Source organism: Amyelois transitella, chromosome 14 (assembly GCF_032362555.1).
Source record: "Amyelois transitella isolate CPQ chromosome 14, ilAmyTran1.1, whole genome shotgun sequence".
Taxonomy (NCBI): Eukaryota; Metazoa; Arthropoda; class Insecta; order Lepidoptera; family Pyralidae; genus Amyelois; species Amyelois transitella.
Genome location: NC_083517.1, coordinates 7,329,901 through 7,352,865, shown reverse-complemented (window position 1 = coordinate 7,352,865; position 22,965 = coordinate 7,329,901). Strand labels below are relative to the sequence as shown.

The following is a 22,965-nucleotide window of genomic DNA, read 5'->3' as shown; positions in this document are numbered from 1 at the left end:
ATGCAGAGATCGTGGCAAGTGGAAAGAGGTAGTCTCTGTCTACCCCTCCGGGAAAGAGGCGTGATTTTATGTATGTATGTAAGTATGTACAATACAATAAAAGTTGGTGTCAATTTCAGGTCTTTACAGATAACCTATTATCTATCTGAACATCAAAATTGAGTGCCATTACAGATTTCCTCACTAAAAGATCTGAGAATGAGGTGAAAGCAATTCGAAATGTGTAGATATAGAAGACTGGCGGTAATCGCGGCTAATGCATGTGAGTAGGTATGGAGAAAGTTCCAGCGGCGCCGTTCTCGCGTAATCTCAAATTAAATCTCCAGCGCTATGAGGACGCTCGCCGCAGTTATGAATGTTTCTGTACAATAGTTCCTTTAATAAAGAAATATTATAAGATGTTAATGTGACTAAGGGATAGGCTTATAAACTTGGGGATTCTTCTTTTAGGCGACGGGCTAATAATCTGCCAGCATATGAATCTCAATTCTAACATTAAGCCAAACAGCTAACTTTTCAAGACTATTGGCTCTGTCTACCCCGCTAAAGACGTGATTATATGTATGTAATGTGCCTTAGTGATTTTATGTAAAACATAATTTAGATAACATAGCACCAACAGAACAAGAGACAACAGCGTCAGTGTCCGAATTTCACCCATTGTTCTGGCGGCCCAGGTTCAAACCGGCTAAATTAAAAGAGTCTTTGGTAAATACCAATTACTCCTGTTTAAGTTACCTAAATTCATTGTTTTGGTTGCTAACCGTTGCTTTTAGGGTGACTTGGAGGGAAACCTGCACATTTAAGCAACTCATATATATTTAAGCAACTCATATATAGCTTAAATTTCCCTGCAAAGATTACGGAGGACAAACGGATAATAATATTAGATCATGGTTACAGTGACGATAAAGGTATTTAGAATTAAACAACAAATCTTTATTATACCTGTATTCACCAAATTGGCAATTAAAAATCTAATTAGTAATATATTGCGACGACTAGTCACTTATTACATAACACACGTAATTACACAACTGAGAATTAAGTATGTACAAAAGCACGAATACAGAACAATTACTGTAATCAAATTGAGAGCGTGCAAACAAATTTTTTTATGGCCACTGAAAGATACTCGATTTAGTTAGAAGTACACTGTTAAACCTTCCCCATATTATGCATTAATTCGATAATTATATAGTTAAACCTTCAATTGCTAATCGTAAAATCGAGTAAATAAAGTTTAAAAAACTGCCTGGATAAAGAATGGTGACATGTTTTTATCACTAAAGATAATGTAATCGATAGAAGAAGTAGTAGCGGGCGCGTTAAAACCTTAAAAATATAAGATATGTATTGCAACGTGGAAGTAATTAGTGGTTTGATGTTGAATGATAATTCAACATTGAAAATTAGAAATTAAACCTAAAAAACGAGCGCCGTGTCTCAAGAAAAACTATTTTATAAAATTTCGTCGATTTTAATGACATGAATAATAATAAATAACATAAAACATACTGCTCATCCTTTAATCATACTTAATACGTCAACTGTAAATTCACAAAGTAAGGCTTTAATTGGCCACAATTATCGACGTAAAATTTTATTCAATGAATATTTGTAAAATTAATTTATAAATTCTGTAACATTATTGGTTTTAAAATCGTCATTGCATTTATGAAATCACTTAAATTTATTGCTTCTGATATTCAGAGCCTGATACTCGATCACGTTCCGTACATTTTTAATTACCGACTGATTTCATCGTATTTAAATACTCGGACTATGTTCGCGTTCGTATTTTCTACATCTAAGTATGAGCATATAAGTATATAGACTTCTAGAGGGCACTCAGGTTATTATGTAACAGATAGAAGATAGAAGTATTGATGTACTTATTATGATGATACCACTATTTCGTTAAAGGGAAACGTTCATTATTATGATTTCGACATCAGAATATATTAATAAAATGAAATTAATTAATTTCATAATTCTAGTGATGTTTCATTTACCGAAATGTATACAGCGTGATCTGTTCTAGTTATTTGATTGACAAGTAGTATATTTATTTATTCAATTTATTTAACTATGTGTTATTCAATTTTACTCTCAAAATGTCACAGTAATACAAATTTGTTTAAAAATAAGAAACTATAACTAACTTATTACTATTTCCTCTTGAGGTTGTCGGGTATATAATTGTCCTTCCCTGGTATACCCGTACCACCTGAGTCTCCAAGCCAAGGGTACCTGTAAAATAAAAAATATAAGAAATTAAGTATATATAATCTACAGATATAAAACAAATTAAATAATACACACAATGTAAAATTTATCTTTGTAGAGCAAAATTCTGACAGTAACGTGAGCTATCACATTAGTAAATAAGTACTTACTAAATTAATGGCTGTGCATTATTAATAATATTATTAACCTTTGCTTTAGATATCCTGTAACTAACAGATACATAAATTGCAAAAGGTCAATTTCCATCTTGCTTGACCGTGTTGCAAACGCGTCATATCAATGTAACTACTCGTACTCAATAGTGAAATGTTTCTTAAATCAAAACCTAAGAAACAAGATAAAAGTGAATTTCCAACATCTTGTGAGCACTCCTTAGTTGTAAAACGAGCTTCCCGACTTGCTTTTCTCGAGAGACATGAAGTGCATCGGGAACGTAAGCCAGTTCATTCATTAAATTTAGCTAAAGGGAGAGAGAAATAATTTGATACCCTCTGACTGATTTACACCTTAATATCCAGTTTGGCTTAAAAATAATTTATAAATAATTAGCTACATACTGCTGAACAGAAGCCTCTTTTAATTTACTTTTCTCGTCTAATATCCTTAAATCTTCGATCCTTTCCTGGTTGGACACCGCAAGTTAAACTGACAAAAATGCTACTAGCTACGATACAAGCCCATTTACAGAACTTCAGTAATAGACTAAAGGAAAGTCGACTTATTACAATTATTGTAACCAAAGTGATACTAATTTGAATATCTTTAAGTGTCGCTCGCGTGTCAAAAAAGGTCCCCACATTCACCTTAAAAAAGGGACGGTCAAAAGGTTGATAAAAATGATACTTACTGATTGGGGCATTCGCTACAAGTCTCCATATATCTGGTGTCAGTGAAGTTTGTGTCTGGGTGCTTAAAGGACAAAGCACATTTGTTGGGGAGGTTGCAGGGTGCCGCGGGCAGGTCCTTGTTGTCACACCTCCAGGGCTCGTAGTTGGTTAGAGCCTTCACCGGTCGAGGGTCCGTCATCCATGTTAAGGCTTGAGTTACTGTTACGAACCATACGTCTTTCCTGTAAAAAAAACGATGGAAATTAGTTTATTTATTTCATCAAATACACATTTCATGGGGAACCACCGAATTAGATCTGCCTGAATCTGAATCTGAACTGCCCAAAGTAAGGAGAAGAGGCGGGAACTGATGTAGGCATACACTAGATATCTGCATTGCGCAAGACTGACAAGAAGAAAAACAGGAACAAATCTTTGAAAACACATCATAATAAACATGCGTTCCCTTTTACCAAACGTAGGTTTGACAAGATCGACGATCATATAGATTGTAACCTTATTAAATTACCTAAAATTTTATGTTTATGTGAAATTGCATTAAGAGTGAACTTTTTGTTCGTGCAGTGCATTTTTGAGCAACAGTCCCAGTCAGTCATCTGCAAAACTAAGAGTATTTCCCGAAATTCCCGCGTGAACGGGAAACGGTTAACCAATTACACGATGCAAGAACTAAATGTGTGGTTACCACTTTTGCAGTAACATGTATGTATTAACCGTACAGTTTATCCTGTTATCTTAATTAAGTTGGCCATCTATTTTATTAAGTGCCATAATAGAGCTTTATTACATCACATACAATAACAAGGTTTGTATGAAGCCTAGGAATTGTCGGATACAAAGAGCCATTTGGCTAAATTCAGTTTTGTTTGTTGTTGCGTCTTCTGTATAATTCTTTATCTTATTGACTTAACTGGGAGAATTTTCGCATACTGTACTTTTAATGAAAAGAGATGAAGGGGAAGAACAAGAATGATATTCAGATCAAAGAAAAAAACTGCCCTTGAACAAAGTGTCTCCTTAATCTAAGTTCTAGTTGCTTTTTCCTTGATGTACATAAACATATAATTAAAATAAATAAATCAATAACGTACAAACATACTAGCAAAAAATAGATGGAGGATACTTCACTTAATTCCACGACAAGCGGTAATTCTTAAATATAAGAAGAAGTTATGAAATAATTGTACCTGCTGCATTATTTCAATGGTAGATTGGTGGCTTTAAAAAAATCGATGTATCGCTTAGCCACACAAGAGTCCAAAGAAGATTTAATTGGATAAAACAAAATCATCTAAAATTTCAACGACATTCAGTGTCAGATAATTGTATACATAGTATGTATTTTGAGTAAGTTTAATTTTTTTTTAAAGTCTTAAGATGTAATGCTTTGCAACGCAGGAATTGAATGATATCTAATTGGCCATTTTCAACCAGGTGACGTGAAAATCCTTTTTATAGGATAGAACAAAACTTCATTCCGGCAATGAATAGCATTTCTTGCGTGATTTAAGCCAATTGAATGTTAGAGCTAAAACAGGCTCTAATTAGTTCTCGGAAAACTCGACGAAGCGCGAATACTCTGCGTCGGGTACACTACTATGTTACCAACTTTCGAGTTACCCTCCCCGTTTAGATAGCACTGGAGTTCAAACACTAACACAATTTTGCAACAGTACATTATTCTGTTCGTATGTGTATTTCTGTGTGTGAGCATGTAAAATTCATTTTTCTTTCTTCTTGATTCTGTATAATCCTGTTCCAAATATGTCGCTAATGCTATTTTGGTAAAGTAGGGATACATAATTTTTACTTTATGGCGCCGGCAATGAGCACTTAATTTTACAGATAATAAATTAACTTCACATGTTTGCATTCCACCTTATACCTAACATCCATATTTTCATTTTTTTATTAACAGGGATGTTGACAAGGTATATTATTATTTATTCTAATACCAAGTGTATAGTATAGTAACTTAAATCAAATTATATGGAAACGACGAAAAAATGGAAATGTTATATACTTTCTTAATATTTTCAAAAGAATCTGGCAACCTCTTTCATGATTAATTTATTCCTATGCAAATTATTTAATTAAAGGAAAGAATTAATAAAATAAGTCTTTTCAATGTAATTAGTGAGTGAGGCCAATTTTACCCAATTTTAAATTTGACTCGAGTCTTCGCTAATTCGTCTGCGAGCTGGGAGTCAATTAACTGGGCCTAGTGATTACCTAAAATACCTTCGACATCCGACCCAACTGTTGCGAAAATTTTAAGTCGTTTAAATAAGACGCCGGCCGAATAAAATAGCATCAATTTGGAATTTTACCAATTCGCGAAAATATGTAAGTTCCGTTGTAGTCGTTTAGCTAAAATAATTTTGAGTATAAATTACACCAATTTTTACTTTATCGCAAGCAATAACATTAAAACTTCAAATGATGTCACACAATTTTACCAGAGATTTGGTTATGGTTTGGGTAGGAATATGGTGCAGGACATACAAAAATTTGTAATTATATGTAGGAGTTCAAGATGAGTATTACCTTTACTTCAAATCCCAGGGTGTGTCCGCTTAGTTTCTAAATATCATAAGTTACTTAAAAAAATGGTATTTTAGTGAAAATAAAAACTATTCTAATGGTAACTCTAGAAAAAAACGGCCCGAAAGTAAAAAAAAAACTACTTACAGATTAGCCGCCCACCGAAGGAACTTGTGGAGGCCACGTTCGAGCTCCTTTATTTGGAACCAGTTGGTGTGAAGCGGCATCATGTATGGCGCCCGGTTTTGCTCATAGTATCTGCTGAAATCTTCTTGAAGCCACTCTAACACCTGATAGATAGATAAAACTTTTTACTGCACCATAAAAGTAAAACATACAAAACAGTACAAAGCAGATAAAGATGGTACAAAGGGGGAGTTATCGCTAATGCAATCTCTTCCAGTCAACCTTTGGGTAACCTGCGCAACAAAGGAAACGCTATATTTAAAATTAACAAAAAATATCTTTTTACTTTTGTAGTTTCATGTTTGGAGTATGTATGTAATAAATTTAATTATTTAAAAGTAGTGTTTTTGGTATTTCGGTGAAATTTCCGAAAAGCCACATTATTGGTGTAACAAAGAAGACGTCATCGTATTGTATCGAGGAATATTTTAATTTATTCAATATTTTTGCTGTTCAAATTAGTACATATTTAAGCTAACTTCAAAAAAAGAGAGGTTTTTTTTATTAAAGTAGTAAATGTTTATCAGCCCTTATTTGCAAACAAAATCGAACAATACTAGTTTTATTCACAGACGAACAAATCAACAAGGTTCCGTTTAGCGTCTGTAGGACCCTAAAAAGAACGATCAAAACCAATCTTCTCTTCAATTGCAGAAATTCAATATCGCGTTGGAAGTGAACTTTTAATTTCCAGCACATTTTCCGGTTATAACAAGATTCTTAATGGATATAAGATTCTCATCTTGTTATACTTGTAAAATCGATTGTTTTCAAACCTTCAGCTACTCGCAATAAGGCCCGGACGCCTATTAGTAATGCATTGTACACACTATTTTCGCTTCGAAAGCTTACGCCAGGGCGTCTCCGATTTCATTAAAGCACGTTCGTCGTGGCCTTCCCCTTCCAAAATTCTCATTAACACTCTCCTTGTACCAAAATATATTTACTTCCTCAAACCGCTTTTATACTTTTCACATGACAACATCAACATAATACCCACATTCACCAAATCATTATCAAAGATGTTACCGAAAGGTTTTGCATTATTCGAAGAAAACATAATATAGGTAGAATATTATATAGGCACATTTGAAAATGGAATTTTAAATTCTTACCTCTTGGGAATCGTGGTTATGGAGCACACACTGATCCAAGTAGGGACAGTGACCTCCTTCGAAGGTTTCCACGTAGTGAGCATTGAAAGGTACCTCCCATAGACCTGTAAGTAATTAATTAAAAGTTGAAGAAAAATCACTTTATATAAAGTGCAGATTGTAAATAAAGGTTTTTATGCTTAACGATAAGTCGTCGTAACGAAAAGATATGCAATTAAGTAGATAAGCACGATTTAGATAATACGATTGTCTTTATATCCAATGTATATGTCATATACATTGGATATAAAGACAATCGTAAAATTATTTTTACAAAATTAGCTTTGCTCAACTGCTTATCTACTTAATTGCACATCTTTTCGTTAAAACACCCACCTCTTATTGTAAACTCCGATCAAAGTAAAGGCTAGTAACTCGTAATTACTCTTTAAGACGATAGACTAGCAAGCTGTGGCTATCTGAATCTCAATTCCAACATTAAGCCATTCACCTACACGTGGTTCTTTTCAAAATTATTGGCTCTATATATGTAAAAGTGCAATAAATCTAAAGAATGTGCAACATATACTGACGATTTAGACGATAAGATGCTAATATTAATATGTTGCAGCCAGGAAATGCTCCCATGTGTCAATATAAACGTTGCTATTAGGAATTGTACGAACTCAAACGAATAATAAGAAGACGACGAGCGGCACCTGGAATCACGCCTTCATTTTCTAAGCATGTATATTTTCCGAGAGCTCAAGATCTACCTCAATTACCCTCAGAATGTTATTCGACGTAACAAATATATGCAAGTATATTATACGCATCGCGCAAGTAATTGGAAAACACATTTTATGATGGTTGAGGAAAACATGTTTTATACTTACAATAATATTGCTGGGCCTCTGTTGGGCGTCCAATGGCTTATACAGAATATAATATAGAACGAACACTATCATTTATTGCTAGATTTAGATGCGTTACCAAATATTAGGGATACAGTTTAAAATCTTTCAAATTAATATTAGTTGCACATTAATGTCACTTTGTTCTAAATTATTCCGTTAATTTATATTTCTGTGAAAATACATTTTCTTAGTACACTTGTACACCATATAAGGAACCATACATACCATACTCGTACATACATACCATATAATTATCTCTAGTGCGAGTTTACTCGATCAAACAAGTCGAGCAAGTAAACGCGAATTTGTTTACTTCCTACTCGTATAGTCTTATACGAGTATGATTCTTAACTCTATGGTTATCATATCATCACTAGACGCAGGTAAACGAAACTGTTCTTATTTACCCATTGAACAAACATCGTCGAGATGAAATTCCTTGCTTACCAGGGAACGATTTAGTGGGACATGTGCCCGACTTGCACTCGTGCGCGATCTTGTAATCGAGCGTGTACGGCCACACCGGGATCGGGAGGGGGGGCACGCCCACTGAACTGTCGTAAATGTACCCGAAGTCTTCTAGCACCTGAAACAACAATTTTTATAATACTTACTTGTATGCGAAACGTAACAATATGTAGGTATGCTGGGAACTCTGCTTATACCTCGAGAAGATATGTTTAACGTAAGTATTGACCAGGGATTCCTACTAAGCGCTTTGAGTCCTTCGTTAATGATAAGATATAAACATTCAGTCAAAAAGTATCGGAAAAAAATATATTTATATTAATTAATAAATTCAAATTTCAGTTTTTTATTTTATTGTTGTTAGATTGGCATAACTGTTTTCAACAAAGCGGGTGAAATGTGATGGAAGATTTGCCTCGCTCTGGTAGACCATCAACGTCTGCAACTGAAGTTAACGTCATAAAATTGAAAGAAAATCTGACTGAAATTCTTCATTCAACTTTCAGAAAGATAGCCGCCGAACTTTCTGTATCATGCGAGTCGATCCGAACCATTTTAACTAATTATTTGCGTATGAAAGATGTTGCCGCTCGGCTAATTTCAAAATACTTTCACACAAGGTCATCACTGTGTTTACGAGTTTTGAGAAAAATCTCAACAAATACTATTGAGAAACCGCCATATTTATCAAATATGGCTCCAGCTGGCTTCTTTATTTTTCTTAAACTCAAATTACCACCTAGTGACACCCGTTTTCATTCGATAGAAGACATTTAAAAAATTCGCGACTAGAACTGCACTCGATTCTGGAGACAGCATTTAAAAAATGTTTTGTACATTGAATTATTCGTTGTGGTAAGTGAATTAATTGATAAAAATTGAATGCCGATTTACAGCTACTATATACTCGTACTACTTATGTATCATGATCAAAATGGGGGACAGAGATTTGGAAATTACACCGCTTGTACGTTTCTTAATATTAAAAGCGAATGCTAGGATGTATTTATTATGATTTTGTGTAAAGATTTTTTTAAATCACTTTTCAAGAAATATTGAAATAAGTAAGAATTTAATCCTAACTACACGGGAAACTGACTACAGTCCAGTCCTTTATCTATCTTTGCTAATTTAAATCAAAATTTTACTTACCTTTTTGTTAAATAACGTACATTTTGTCAAATTAATAACATAATGAATACTTTAATAGGCTTACAAACTTGAGATTCTTTTTTTAGGCGATAGGCTAGCAACTTGTCACTATTCGAATCTCAATTCTATCTTAAAGCCAAATAGCTGAACGTGGCCTATCAGTCCGCTCAGGACTGTTGGCTCTGTCTACCCCGCAAGGGATATAGATGTGATTATATGTATGTATGTATGTATGAATACTTTCTATATAAGATTTCCCTGTGAGCCATCCCTACGTGTACTAATAAAGTAAAAAGGTCGTATACCAAAACAGCCTACTATGTGCACTGCTTAGGGAATAACTTTATGGATGTTCATTCATTTTTAAAACGCGTCTCACTCTCCCTGATGGCTGTATACGTGTAAGTACGTGCTTTGTGGTCTAATTAACGTTAACTAGGTAATTATTTCACCACGCGAGTAAACTAATCAATCCGTGTTTTGAAGGGGAACATTGTAACGGCTCAAATTAAGTTCGGGGTAGTTTTTGGTGAAAATTGGCTAACTCGAATCCGAACTATGTTGAAATTCGCTAGCAATGGGATGTTTTATTTGCATATATACCTTGCCTATTATATATATACCGTGTGATGGAATAAGCTTGATGTTTGATATCTTTATTATTGGAGACCATACGCAGACGGACTAAGATTATAATAACACTAGAGAGCGCCCGCGAAAATAAGTATCAAGCCGAACATATCTGCAACTTAAAATAAAAAAGGAGGATTAGGTGTCATAGAAATAAAAACGTATGACGAATTTCCATAAAAATGAATAGACTAAAAAAGGATCGCTACCACAAATGATTGTGATATGATAAGGTAAGAAGCTGGTCCCGAGAAAACCTCCCTTTTTAAAAAAATCTTCTTCATGGGCCACATGGAAGTTCAATGCCATACAGCTGAGTGCGAATTTACAGACATTTCAGGACAGACTATGACGGCCTCTGTGGCGCAGCGGTAATACGCTTGTCTGTGACACCGGGGGTCCCGGGTTCGAATCCCGGCCAGGGCATGATGAGAAAAGAACTTTTTCTGATTGGCCTGGGTCTTGGATGTTTATCTATATAAGTATTTATTATATATTATAAAATATAGTATCGTTGAGTTAGTATCTCGTAACACAAGTCTCGAACTTACTTCGAGGCTAACTCAATCTGTGTAATTTGTCTGACTTGGCTCTGTCAACCCTGTTGGTATAGTAAATCCAAATGTTAGTCTTCGTCAATCTTATATTTAGACTTCCTCATTCTTACAAACAAGTTGTTGAATTCAAATTTTAATCAAAACTCAAACGTTTGGATATTCTCGACTTCTGCCACATTTTAAAAGCATCTACGAATAGGTTTGTCGAAATGTTTTGAAATATTTTCTGTTTTTGTCTTGTTGGTTAAATTTTTTGCTTTCATTCAAATACTTAATTATAAACAAACATTTTTTCTGCAACCCTGTGTCTGAATTAATTGAATCATTTTATTACGAAATAATCAGTTTAATTTTATGAAACAAAGTAAGTACTTAAACTTACTGGTACCCTGTGTTATTTGGAACTTTTTAAAATTCGAAAAATTTGTTTCTTCTTAAACTGTCATGCAAATAGTTGTTCTAGTTTTGTAAGTTCATGTCTATATTGAGAATAATTAATTACATATAAATCAGAATAATTATTTGATAATCAAACACTAGACAGCAGTATAATATTGCAAGATTAATCTGTAATTATGCGTTTCGATCTAGTTATTAGTCTGAATTGCATAGAAATATTATCGCTCGGATAACCACACATTAACACATTAAATGTAACTAAGTATAAGGTTTCTATATATGGTGAATGTTTGATACTTTACACGAAATCTCTATAGTTTTAAAAAGGATTGATTGAACATTAGGATAGATACATGAATAGACGAGGCTCAAGGTGTGGCTTTGAGGAAGAACATTATTGTTAAATTTCATTTGTTACATACATACGTACAAAATTATAATTCCATCTATATCTGTTGCGGGGTAGACAGAGCCAACAGTCTTAAAAAAAAATAGGTTCAGCTTTTTGTAGTTTGGCTTAATGATAGAGTTTAGATTCAAATATGTAGTGACAGGTTGCTAGCCCATCTCCTAAAAAAAGGATCTCAAGTTTGTTATTATTTATATTATTTAATTAAATCTGATTGATTCATTATGTTATTAGATAAAAGTCATTGTCACATGGCTCCAACACGAGATTTATTTTTATCCACCTTTAGACGGCAATTTCAGAACGAATATAACAGCGGTATACTCATAGTTGTATGTTCAGAATTCCGACCTTCGATGCAATTTCTATTGAAGTATTGAAGCTGGCTCCACATGCATCGAGTATTCGAGAAATTTCTGTGGGGCATACTTCACAAGGCTATGCACCTTGATAGCGCAGTCACATTGGAAAGACACCCTCTTTGCGGTGAACGTATTGAATAGAACATGAGTTTAGAAATTTTTCCTATAGGTACTTCTTTTTACTAAAATTGGTAGTTGAAAAGAAATTGATGTGTGAATTTCTACAATAACCTTTATCTTTCAGAAACATACATACCTACATATGGTCAAGTCTATATCCCTTGCGGGGTAGACAGATCTAACAGTCTTGAAAGACTGAATAGCCACGGCTATTTGGCTAAATGATAGAATTGAGATTCAAATAGTGACAGGTCGCTAGCCCATCGCCTAAAAAAGAATCCCAAGTTGGTAAGCCTATCCCTTAGTCGCCTTTTACGACATCCATGGGAAAGAGATGGAGTGGTCTTGGTCTCGTGGTGGTTCTTTTTTGTATTGGTGCTGGGAACCACATGGCACAACTTCTTTCAGAAACTCTCGTTATTAATTAAAAAGACGCACGATACAAATTATACGCAGAATACGCGTATAATTTGTATCGTCGTGATGCCTCAGTTATTTATACTTTTTCCTTATGCGAGATCTAGAAGAAGAGTTTTACCTTAAACTGCGTGTTTCTACCAGGTTTGAGAAATGGTGCGCGGGCGCCGACGACGTCACTCCGGGAAACGTTCGCGAACCGTTTCAGGATTTCCCTCATGCCGATCATCTCTCCCGCCCACTCTTCATAACCCTTATCCTGCAGGCCTTGTTGTTGTGATACAGTCCCAGTGGCTATCTGAAATCAGTCAAATGTACTCACTTCTTAATCTTTTTTCCAATCCCAACAAATCGATCAATCATGTCGTTATCAAAGGGTCCTGGAAAAGGGTCAAGTCAAGAGTACCCAAAACCGCCGAGCTTGCATGAAGAGAGTTATGAATGTGGATGAAGCGAAGGAAGTATGCAGAGATCGTGGCAAGTGGAAAGATGTAGTCTTTGCCTACCCCTCCGGGAAAGAGGCGTGATTTTATGTTATGTTTCGTCGCTATCAGATCAACTTACCTCGTGGCCATCATGCGCGAGAGACTGCACCATGGCGTAATTACTGGAAAAGGAATGCATAATTAAAGTTTATTTTTTTTTACTTTTAGCTAGAACAGTAACAAATAATTAATTCTGTAAAAAAAAGTTTTTACCCAATGTGCCTTTACCCTTTAGCAATAGTTTAAAGATACACAGTTAAGCGAGGCAGATAAAGAATTAATATTTTATCTATAAAGAAAATTGGTAAAAAAAAGTATACCTGTACTCATGCGATAGGAAGAACGTCCCTCTTATAGGACAGCCATTAGGATTCTTGATTTTACCGTTGAAAACTTTTTTGTAAAGCTCGAAGTTGTTCAAGTTAACGGCGCCGTCGAAAGTCAACATAATCATTTGAGGTGTCTGTGGACAAACACATATCGTTAATGGAAACGAACTCGGCACACATTTGAAAATTAATGTTTACACAACGTATGTATGTATGTAAAATTCATTTATGTTTCTTAAATTGCGGGTAACTGTGTAGCGAATGATATAATTATTGCGCCTCTTTGACTTGATTTTATTATTATCAAATTCTTACACGTAGATCACTTTAGCTTTGTGAAAATAAAATTTTGGAAGTAGGTATTTTTTTACAATGTACCTAAGTATATATTTATTTTTAAACACGTTGATATTATAATTAAAAAAATGAAAACGATTTTATAACATCTTTCAATATTATTTATTCCCAGTATTCAGAAGTGCTATTTTATTGAGTTGAAAATTATGAAATCCCACTTAGTACCTAAAGAAACTGCTGATAGGCAAGGTGTTTTGAGATTAATACGTAATTTTAATGTCCGTACCCTTATATATACATTTACAATTATTTTACAAGAGATAATACACGAGTTCATTGTCCTGTTAGGCAAAAAACGAATTCCCGTCATCACATTTCCTGTAATAAAGAGTTGCTTGAACTAAAATTTTACGCTTTTAATTAAAGTGCTGAATTAAAAATCCTTTTTCGTTTAGCCCGAGCTAAATGTATCTGCAAATTGGCTCTTAGACGCGATTTCAAGCTGAAACCGCTCGAGTGGCCAGATCGGACGCTCAGTAAATAATTGATGTCACTTCCACTCGGCTCCAAGATGTCTAACCCCTAAAGGACATGCTTAATATCCCTATGAAGCCTATATTAAGTGCGCCTTAGATCTATTGCAAATTGGCGGTTGAATGTCAAAGGACAACGAGGATTTAACCAGATAAGCGATAGTTGGTCCAAATAAATATTTTATGTATCTGTTTAACTTATTGGCATTATTATTTAAAAGTACAACTAAAGTGTTCTCATATGGCTGTTTATACACAGAAATTAAGAAAAATGTAGTCTGTGCCTACCCCTCCGGGAAAAAGGAGTGAATTTTATGTACGTATGTATAAAGTTCTTGAGTATTTTTGATGTAAGTATAATATAGTATTATAGAGAAGTTTCAGAGTATTATCTATACTATTATTTAAAAGAAGAAGAAAAAACTGACTAGCTGAACAATCAACGCCTAGCCAAAACTTTCTATCAGTCGTAGAAAGCTAAAATTTACCTTAAAAGTTTTTCGACGACTGAAATGAAGGATTACTCGAAATTCTTACGAGAGTTTGCCATTTGGCGGTACAGTAAATAAATAAGAACCTAAGCCCATCTCGTGATAACACAACCAAGAAGAAAATACATACTTCTTCAGGATCCAGGCCACCAGGGATGAGCGTGCCGTCCTTGGAACAGAAGCAGTAAGGCAGCTGGCAGGCGGCGGGGTCGCATTTTGTAGCGAGGTCGGTCGGGGCTTCTGTTATAGGAGCCGGTGCTAAAACAACAAATAATAGTTTTTACTTCTTAAAAGCCCTAAGTCTTAATTTAAATAACTAATCCACTAAAAATAACCAATCGTTTAGGAACAAAGTTAGCCCATAGACTAGACTTTGATTAGTACAGAGGCAAAAATAGAATTCATTTTGCGAAATACCGTCGTATAACTGCTTCAAATATAGCTACCAAAACCTTCAATATAAATGAGTCCACCTCGCTCTTGACAAATCTTTTTATATTGTCCGCAACAACAACAGTTCCCAGACAGTTCCTAAAAGTCTGGTCGGTGTAGTTTATTTTTAGGCTGGTTTCGTAGCTCTTCCTGCCTGAAACTTTTGAATCTGTACAGTACCTGACTTTCCACTAAACCTATACCATTATTCGCGGTGGCGCAACAAATAAATTAATTTCATATTTGTTTTGCAACGGAGCGAATCTATCTTTACCAATCATCTTGCTAACTGCACATTATCTTATTATAGCGCCCGTGATCAGCGGAGTGATTTAATTATTGTACCATGCCAACTAACGCACGTTTCGCGGAAAATCGGCTTAGTTATATTAAGTAGCAATCTTTATTAAGCTTAATCAGGATTTGTTCGGCCTTAATTACAGACCTTTTCTTTTGAAAACAGGGTTTCATTTGTTAACGTGTAAATACCTATTAGTGAACATTTGTGTAAATAAAATAGTGAAAATAACATTTACGGCTCTAAGCTTCTAAAGGTTTTGTAAAAGATTTGGTATCTGTCATCATTATAAATTTCATCATCCAACGGTTTCTGAAAAATTAAGGTTTCTTTCCTTTTAATTCGGTTCCTTAATAAATTTGCAATTATATACTCAATTAAGTATTCTGAATATAATTTCGTCGTTTTAATATCTTCTGCCTCTTGAATGCCGAGATATAACTAAAAATTTGTTAGCTTTTCTGAAGATACAAATATAATTAATTAAAATTATTATAAGAATATTAACATGTTTAACAATGCCTCACATTATGAATTATGTAGGAATAATTTTAAATACGTTAACATGATTTAACGTGAATGAAATCCATAAGATGAATTTATGACAAAAAAAAATTTGATAATGCTAGATTAATTAAATTAGTTATTTGTATTTTTTTCTTTTCAAACAGAAATGGTATATTTATAGTATCTATTCAAATTACCTCGATTACTACTTCCTTTCATGTTGAATTCAAAATAACATTAGGTACAAAGTATTGATCCGAAATATATAATTTTAAAACAGGGTGCCGGAGTTGGTTCTTAATATGCCTAACCAAAAATTCAAAGAGTATGTAAAGAAAGTACCTTGTGAGAAGGCTTATTATAGGACTGATGATTACCTGAATGATAAACATCTGGCTTGAGTTTGGCGCAGGAACTTCGTTAAGAATTGTAGCTTGATTTGAACCTAAATCAAAATTCAGCACACTCTGTACATAAATCTTTCTCGTCTCGTCCACATGTCTATTCTAAGTTTGGATAATTGTGTAGTGGACGTTGTTGAAAAAAATGCTGCTGTGCAGCTTTTAACCGCTCCTTCTGAACTAACGCTTTGGAAGTGGCAGTAAATGTGAATTTGTATGTGTGATATTGAAATGTCTCATAATAATGATTAAAAGTTTTGAATTTGAACTGAATTTGAAAATGTAAAATTTACTATTTACTTACTTGTGGCTATAGGACCACATCTAGCCTCAGCTTTGAAGGTACAGTACTTGCTGATATCGTCGAAGTAGAGTCCTGAGGGACACCTATTCAAATAAGGGTATCCATCGACACACTGAAACAAATCAATTGAATACATTTACAACTATTTGACGGGTAGTCAGTCTATTGCACAAAAGTCTATAAATGTTTCATAGAAATCGGAATAATGTAAGACAATAGAAGGGCTATATCGAATTTTAAACTATAGAAGAGTAATACTTTTACATCGCAAAGTTTTGCCTTGACATTTACCTTGGCCAAAAAATAAATTTCGACGTAGGTATATACTTAAGTCGAATAACAGAGTAAATGTTTTAAATAGTTAGATAAAAAAACAAAATTTTTTTTTCATGGTTCTTAACTTAAAATACCGTTAATTGAGATATGAGTGTGCCAGGTATCTTCTCTATAATCCTAGCAGCGTTCAGTTTGTTTATATATTTAAGATTCTTTGGTCTATATAAAGAAAAGATTATTTAAAAGTAGTAAAAATATGTTCTAGTTCTCTTATACATCGTAGGGCTTTAAATAAGAACTTGTCTGACATGTGAACATGTATTTTAATATCAGGTTACTATGCTTTTTAAAACCGGTTTCTTAAAAAGGTACCTACGTTTAAAATTGTTTCCTCTAGCTTGCGAAAGCCAATGACCAATTAAACAAATTTTATTAAATTCTATTAACATTATTAATGCGAAAGTTTGTTAAGAGCGTGGAAGTGTGTGTATTTGTAAGTCTTTTACGCAAAAAAAAACTAAAAGGATTTTTATTAAACTAGCAGTAATCTAGGTTAGACATTAGAATAACATAATAAGTTAATATTTAAAGGAAAACGAATCCTGGCGACAGCTTGTTTTTATATATTACGAACGATGTTCATCAGCCCGCAAAGTTTTGTGATCAGTAAGTATAATGTCCAGGTTTTTGAAATTTTAAATGTAGGTACCTCGCAAGGAATATAGACGTGATGATATGTATAATAATTTAAAATATACAATTACCTATGTATGTACAACGAATAATTAGTAGGGATTTTATAAAGTTTCTCATTTCGTTTTTTTTATTTTAATTATCCGATAATATCTGTTTTATTCGATAAAGATATTTTATATCTATGACATAAAGTAAACAACTGAGTTCTTGAAAATCTTATAATGAGGATTAAGAAATACTCGCAATACCTGATAGAACCGCCTGCACGTGGCAGGGTCCGCGAAGTTTCCGTTCCCCTGGGTACCTTCCGGGCAGACGAACTCCTCGGCCTCCTTGTCTTTGTCTTTCTGGCAGTTTACTGGAAGTAAATAAATCAAAATTTAACTTTTTAATTCGATTTCGAACAGTTCATAAACTTACTTAAACGGTGTCTTTTGAGCGATAGAATTTTGATTTGTTATTTGTTTGATATTTTTAAAGGTCAACATACATACATATAACACAGGATAGATCATAACAATGCATTCTCTCGTCCACATTTTTAATTCTAAGTTTTTATTTATATTATATTGAGATGTTGACGTTATTGAAGCATAACTGTTGACACTAAACTTAGTTTTAAATAATTTATTCAACGTCAACCCATGTTGTGAAATTAAAAGTTTTAATATTTAAAAAATATTTCAAACAAACCATCAAATATCTTTTGATGTACATGTGACCTGTTTCATTATTGTAATATACCATCTTTAATTGTAATACGTGTAGATATTGTTCCTTTATTTGATTGCTAATAAAAGAGAAAGTCTGTTACGCAAATAATATTAGCATTGTAAAGGATTATTATATACCAATTCAATAAGCACGCCTGAGCAAACGTATTATAATTAATATATAGATTATATATAAATACAGATCAAAGAGGAAATTAATTCGAGGATTATCACTAGTCATTACAACCTTGAGAGCAGTACGAATCATAAATTCTTAATGATATTTTATTAAAGAAATTAATTGCAACAATTTGATATTATAACGTACACTGACTTTGGAATTACATTAATTTCGTATTTTGATGTAGCTCGCCTCTCGCATAGCGTATTTTTAATTACATCATGTGGCAGCAGAATAAATTATAGAACCACTCCAAAACCCATAAGTAGATATCGTTAAAAATGCATTAGGAAAATGTAAGCGTAATGTAACATTAGCTTTATTGGAACAACAATTATTATCTTAAGCTAGGTACTGGCCTAGGTTTTGATTGAGTAGGTCAAGTTGTTCTGTATACAAATTTGTAACCTCGTCAAATCAAATCTATCAAAACTAGCAATAATGAAATAACAATGGTACGTAGTCCTGTTCTGTCCTAGATTTCATTGTCATTGGTTACATTGAACCTTGACTTTCTGGCAACTTAGATTTGAAATAACGATCCAATGTTTAGTTTGTTTATCTGTAAAAACCATAACTTACATACTCCATCCAGGATGGTAGTCTTAAGCACACCTCCGGCCCTTCTCCTAACTCTCAGTCAAGAATATAATGGTAGAAGCATTTTATGCTTACTTCGAGATTAGGCAAAAACATGTTAGTACCTAAGTGATACTTAATAGGTATGTGTCAACAACTGAAAAGATTTGGCAAACTTGAATACATTTTCAGACTAACTCTAATTCGCCTTTAGATTTCTTAAACCTTATGGTAAGTGCTTTTATCACCTAATTGTTCTAATCTTAATGTCTACAAGTATTTGATAAGAAATTTGATGGATTCGTATCGGGTCCCAAATGTTTTTGGCATAATTATTGTTTTACATGACAAGAAAGGCGTTATAAAGGTTGCATGCCTACCTATGCAAAACGACGATAATACAAAATATCATAATTTAAGCTATGAAAATATTATGGGATGTGGACACAATCGCACTATATTCAAAAGTATTACTCCAAAGATTTCGTGAACTGTTTGTTGAGCGATTTTGCATTCAAATCAAATATCCTCGCTTCGGATGCAGCTTAGAGCTGCGAATACCTTTGTGATTTACCAAGGTAGATACTCCCAATTATTTGGATGGAACTGCGAATCGCTGAATCGTAATATCTTGTTATTACGAAATTCCACGTCTGTATCAAATCGCAAATCTAAAGTATTTGCAGAAATCAAAATTATTTAGGTAATATCTATCTAGACTTTATTGATGACAACACCTAGTAAGTACCTAGTTAAATTGGTTACTTATACAGATGATGACACTTCGCTTTTGCTCATAGTTTAATTCCCCTGGAAAAATATTACACTTAGTGGCATTCAATGATTACAATGTATTTAAAACTTCACTCTCGTACATTCACCTCACTCCCCGTTATTCAACTACAAACTTATAAATCCATGATATTTAGTTGTATGTTTTGTGTTTTCATTTTTAATGAAGAGAACTCCTATTTCGTCTTACCTTACCAGCGTCGTAAAGCGCATGCGCGTTGAAGTCTTTACTATACACCCACGATTAGTGCCTTTAATGCAAGCTAGTAAGTAGATACCTAACTTGATATTGATGCTTTTTCTCTATATTTTTAATTTTATATAGGATTTATTTTTTTTCAAAATGTTGAGAAAAACATTTTGAAAAAAGTAATATTATAAATGCAAAAGTTTGTGAGTACCTATGTCAGTATGGATGTTTGTTACCTTTTAAACAAACTATCTACTAAAACGATAAAGATGAAATTTGGCATGTAGGTAGCTGAAGACCAAGGATAATATATAGGCTACTTTTTATCCCGGAGTTCCCGCGGGATTGATTCCACACGGACGAAGTCGCGGGCGGCCTCTAGTTAATAATAAAATAACTTTTACCTAGGTAAGGTTAAGTACAATTATTCTTAGAAACTTTATTCCCATATTACGATGTTAAAGCAATAACAACGAAAAATTAAGCGTGGTTTCCACACAAGTTGATTGTATAATATAGACCCTATGGGAGTGTTTTATAAGTTGACTTTAAATTGAAACAAACCGTCGATATGTTATTCTAAGTAGTAGTAAGATTTCAAGTACATCTTACTTGAATGACAAGTTTATTTTGTTACACATAATTTATCAACTCAAATTACTGGTTCGCGGTGCAACAAAAATGAAACGCATTAAGTACTTGTTATAACGAGTTTTTGTTCGTCATATATCAAGTAATACACAATTTGTTTATCTAGTAAGTACTTCTAGCTTTTGTGCTGCTTTTTTTTTTATTTCACAATTCTTTATTCTCAGTTAATGACCTCACAGGGTGCTTTCAAGACAAAATGTATTTTTGATAAACAATAAACTTTTTAGAAAAATATTAATGCTGGATTAAAGAAACATTAAGAAAAGCTGTTTATTATTCTCGACCTTGTATTTCGGGACTGATAATTTAATGGAAACCGCAGTCATACAAGTGTCAATATCCTCCACCAGCGACCACATCAGCCAACCGGTCGCACGCCTCAATGTCAAGTGAAAGATACGACGTGAGTACGAAAACTAATTGTTTACTTAGAAACTAATCTCCACGACAACATCCGTGTGAATTATCACACCTACTTTCTATAAACTTAATACATTATTTCAGTTTAGCTTTTCCTTCTCAATACTTTCACATCAAAAAGATCCGTCAACTAAGAAGTTAAGTAGTCAATCTAATTTGCAAATAGCTTTCACTGATCATTTCGCCGTAACAGTTACGTTAACATGCAACGGATTGTTTGGCATATCGCTTGCATAAGATTACGAATTACCCGCACGTTGGTCCTCATTTAAACCGGCACATACCTACCTTAACTGGAGTGTTGTGTAAAAAATGGTAAAATGTAACTAACCGTTAGCTAGAATGGCACAAACGAGGATTATCGACTTGTACGGCATGGTAGCCATGGTCCGAACACCGTTCACTTTAAGCGGCGTCATGTCGCCTTTCACTGCCGCGGTAGGACTGCGCCCTCGCCGACTGCGAGCCGCTCGGGACATCGCTGCCATCGCCAGCGACCTCGCTTGGCTTTCTCCTCGAACCCTCGCACTATCAGAGCAAACCTTGTATGCACTCGATTTGCTAATTAATAATCGATCTGATGGCGGAAATTGATAAGTCGTACGCTCAATTTTGTTCCAAGGTTTTGTTATATCATATTTATTAATAAAGTTTAATACAACGATCAAAAAATCTTTATTTTTTGGATCTAGGACGAAAACCTTATGTAAATTAGTATCATATTAGTTCTGAAATATTATTATTTTTATAGAATAGTATCTACCTATCGCTTAATACATGGAATAGTTTAGTCTTTGCAATACGAAGAAGCAACTCATGCCTTAAATGATCTTATGTCATAATTTCATTATTACCACCACCTCGTAATACCTAACATCATTTGGAAGATTCTATGGTTGATCTCATAAGTTGCGAGGGTTTGAGTGACGACAGGTAAACGTGCTTGTGGGCCACCTCGTTTTGACTAGACAGGGACTACTTAGTGCTTTTAAGTTAAAATATTGTTTATGACAAGATTAAGCGCAGCAAATTTGTCATAAAAAGTGTCTAATTGAGGACAATGCAAACTTCTGGAAGGAATTAGAGTATATAAGTATGTAGTTTGTCAGTCACTAAGAAAAAAGGTTCCGAGGATTTTAAAGTTATTGCCATGATCACAACACACACACTCTACAAAAACAGTCATATCAAGATACAATAAAACTTCATACTGAAAACATACATGTATAATAGTTAATCATGACAAATACTTGTTTTTAGATAATAAAATTAAAAAAGGTGAATGGCTGAAGCCTCATTTTATGCAAAATATGCTTGAGACTTCACTCTCCGTAGTTCGCAAAGTACCAGATATGCATGAATATATATAGGTACTAAGAAATACTGTTGGGGTGCCGATTGGCCATACTTTCTATTTCTAATCTAACTATTAGTCAAAGCCTCTAGAGATGACATCTGTAAATAACTCAAGTAAATAATCGTGCAATACCTTCCTACTCCGAAGATTACTTAACGTAAGTACTTCTGCTGTACAGTCGCCTGCAGATATATATGACCCTCTGTTTAGTTTATACAAACCAAAACCATAAGGATTGATCATATGTTGCCCTGTAGATGACTGTATCCTACATACCTAAGCAAGCAAAAGATAGATATTTTTGAACTGCAATCACATTTGATATGACAAAAAGTTTCTTTATCATTGGGTCTTATTGCTTAGGAAAAATGAAAAAAGTGAAATATATTTCCACTTATTAGTTATTAGTTAGTATGAAGTTTTAAACTTCACTTTTTATGTATGTCTGCGACTCAAACCTTTTTTATAATCTTATTTTTCATCAATTGTAAAAAATCAGGGAACCAACTCTAGGTCTCTCAATTAGCTTCCAATCAGGCTTCGTCGCAACTATCGCATTCTCACACTGCTTTTTTCTGTACCTTTCATTCCTTCTACTCCTCAGTATCTTAAAGGGCGCTTCACCTTTTTTCATAAGAATAACAGTCACACTTCTCTTCGCCTCAATACTCCTATTAATA

At 33.9% G+C, this 22,965-nt stretch overlaps 1 protein-coding gene across 1 annotated transcript; it reads right to left on the bottom strand.

The window, feature by feature from the left end:
* Positions 1-936: 936 nt before the first annotated feature.
* Positions 937-21,409, bottom strand: LOC106132362 (chitin deacetylase 1). Its single transcript, XM_013331743.2, has 12 exons — positions 21,260-21,409; positions 17,651-17,760; positions 16,431-16,542; positions 14,619-14,746; positions 13,159-13,301; positions 12,918-12,960; positions 12,475-12,651; positions 8,287-8,425; positions 6,944-7,047; positions 5,790-5,932; positions 3,098-3,319; positions 937-2,253 (listed from the first exon to the last, which is right to left on the bottom strand). The coding sequence occupies exons 1-12, from the start codon at positions 21,405-21,407 to the stop codon at positions 2,172-2,174; spliced, it is 1,551 nt and encodes a 516-aa protein (XP_013187197.2). The 5' UTR covers positions 21,408-21,409; the 3' UTR covers positions 937-2,171.
* Between the last annotated feature and the right edge of the window lie 1,556 nt (positions 21,410-22,965).

Bases quoted from the DNA above. Each gene is read 5' to 3' on its own strand.
- LOC106132362 (XM_013331743.2), bottom strand. From the start codon at position 21,407: ATGTCCCGAGCGGCTCGCAGTCGGCGAGGGCGCAGTCCTACCGCGGCA. The intron at 14,747-16,430 runs GTAAGTAAATAG...TTGTTGTTTTAG, and splicing joins ATGTGGTCCTATAGCCACAA to CACCGGCTCCTATAACAGAA. The intron at 8,426-12,474 runs GTAAAACTCTTC...TTGTTGTTTCAG, and splicing joins GTAGAAACACGCAGTTTAAG to GTGCTAGAAGACTTCGGGTA.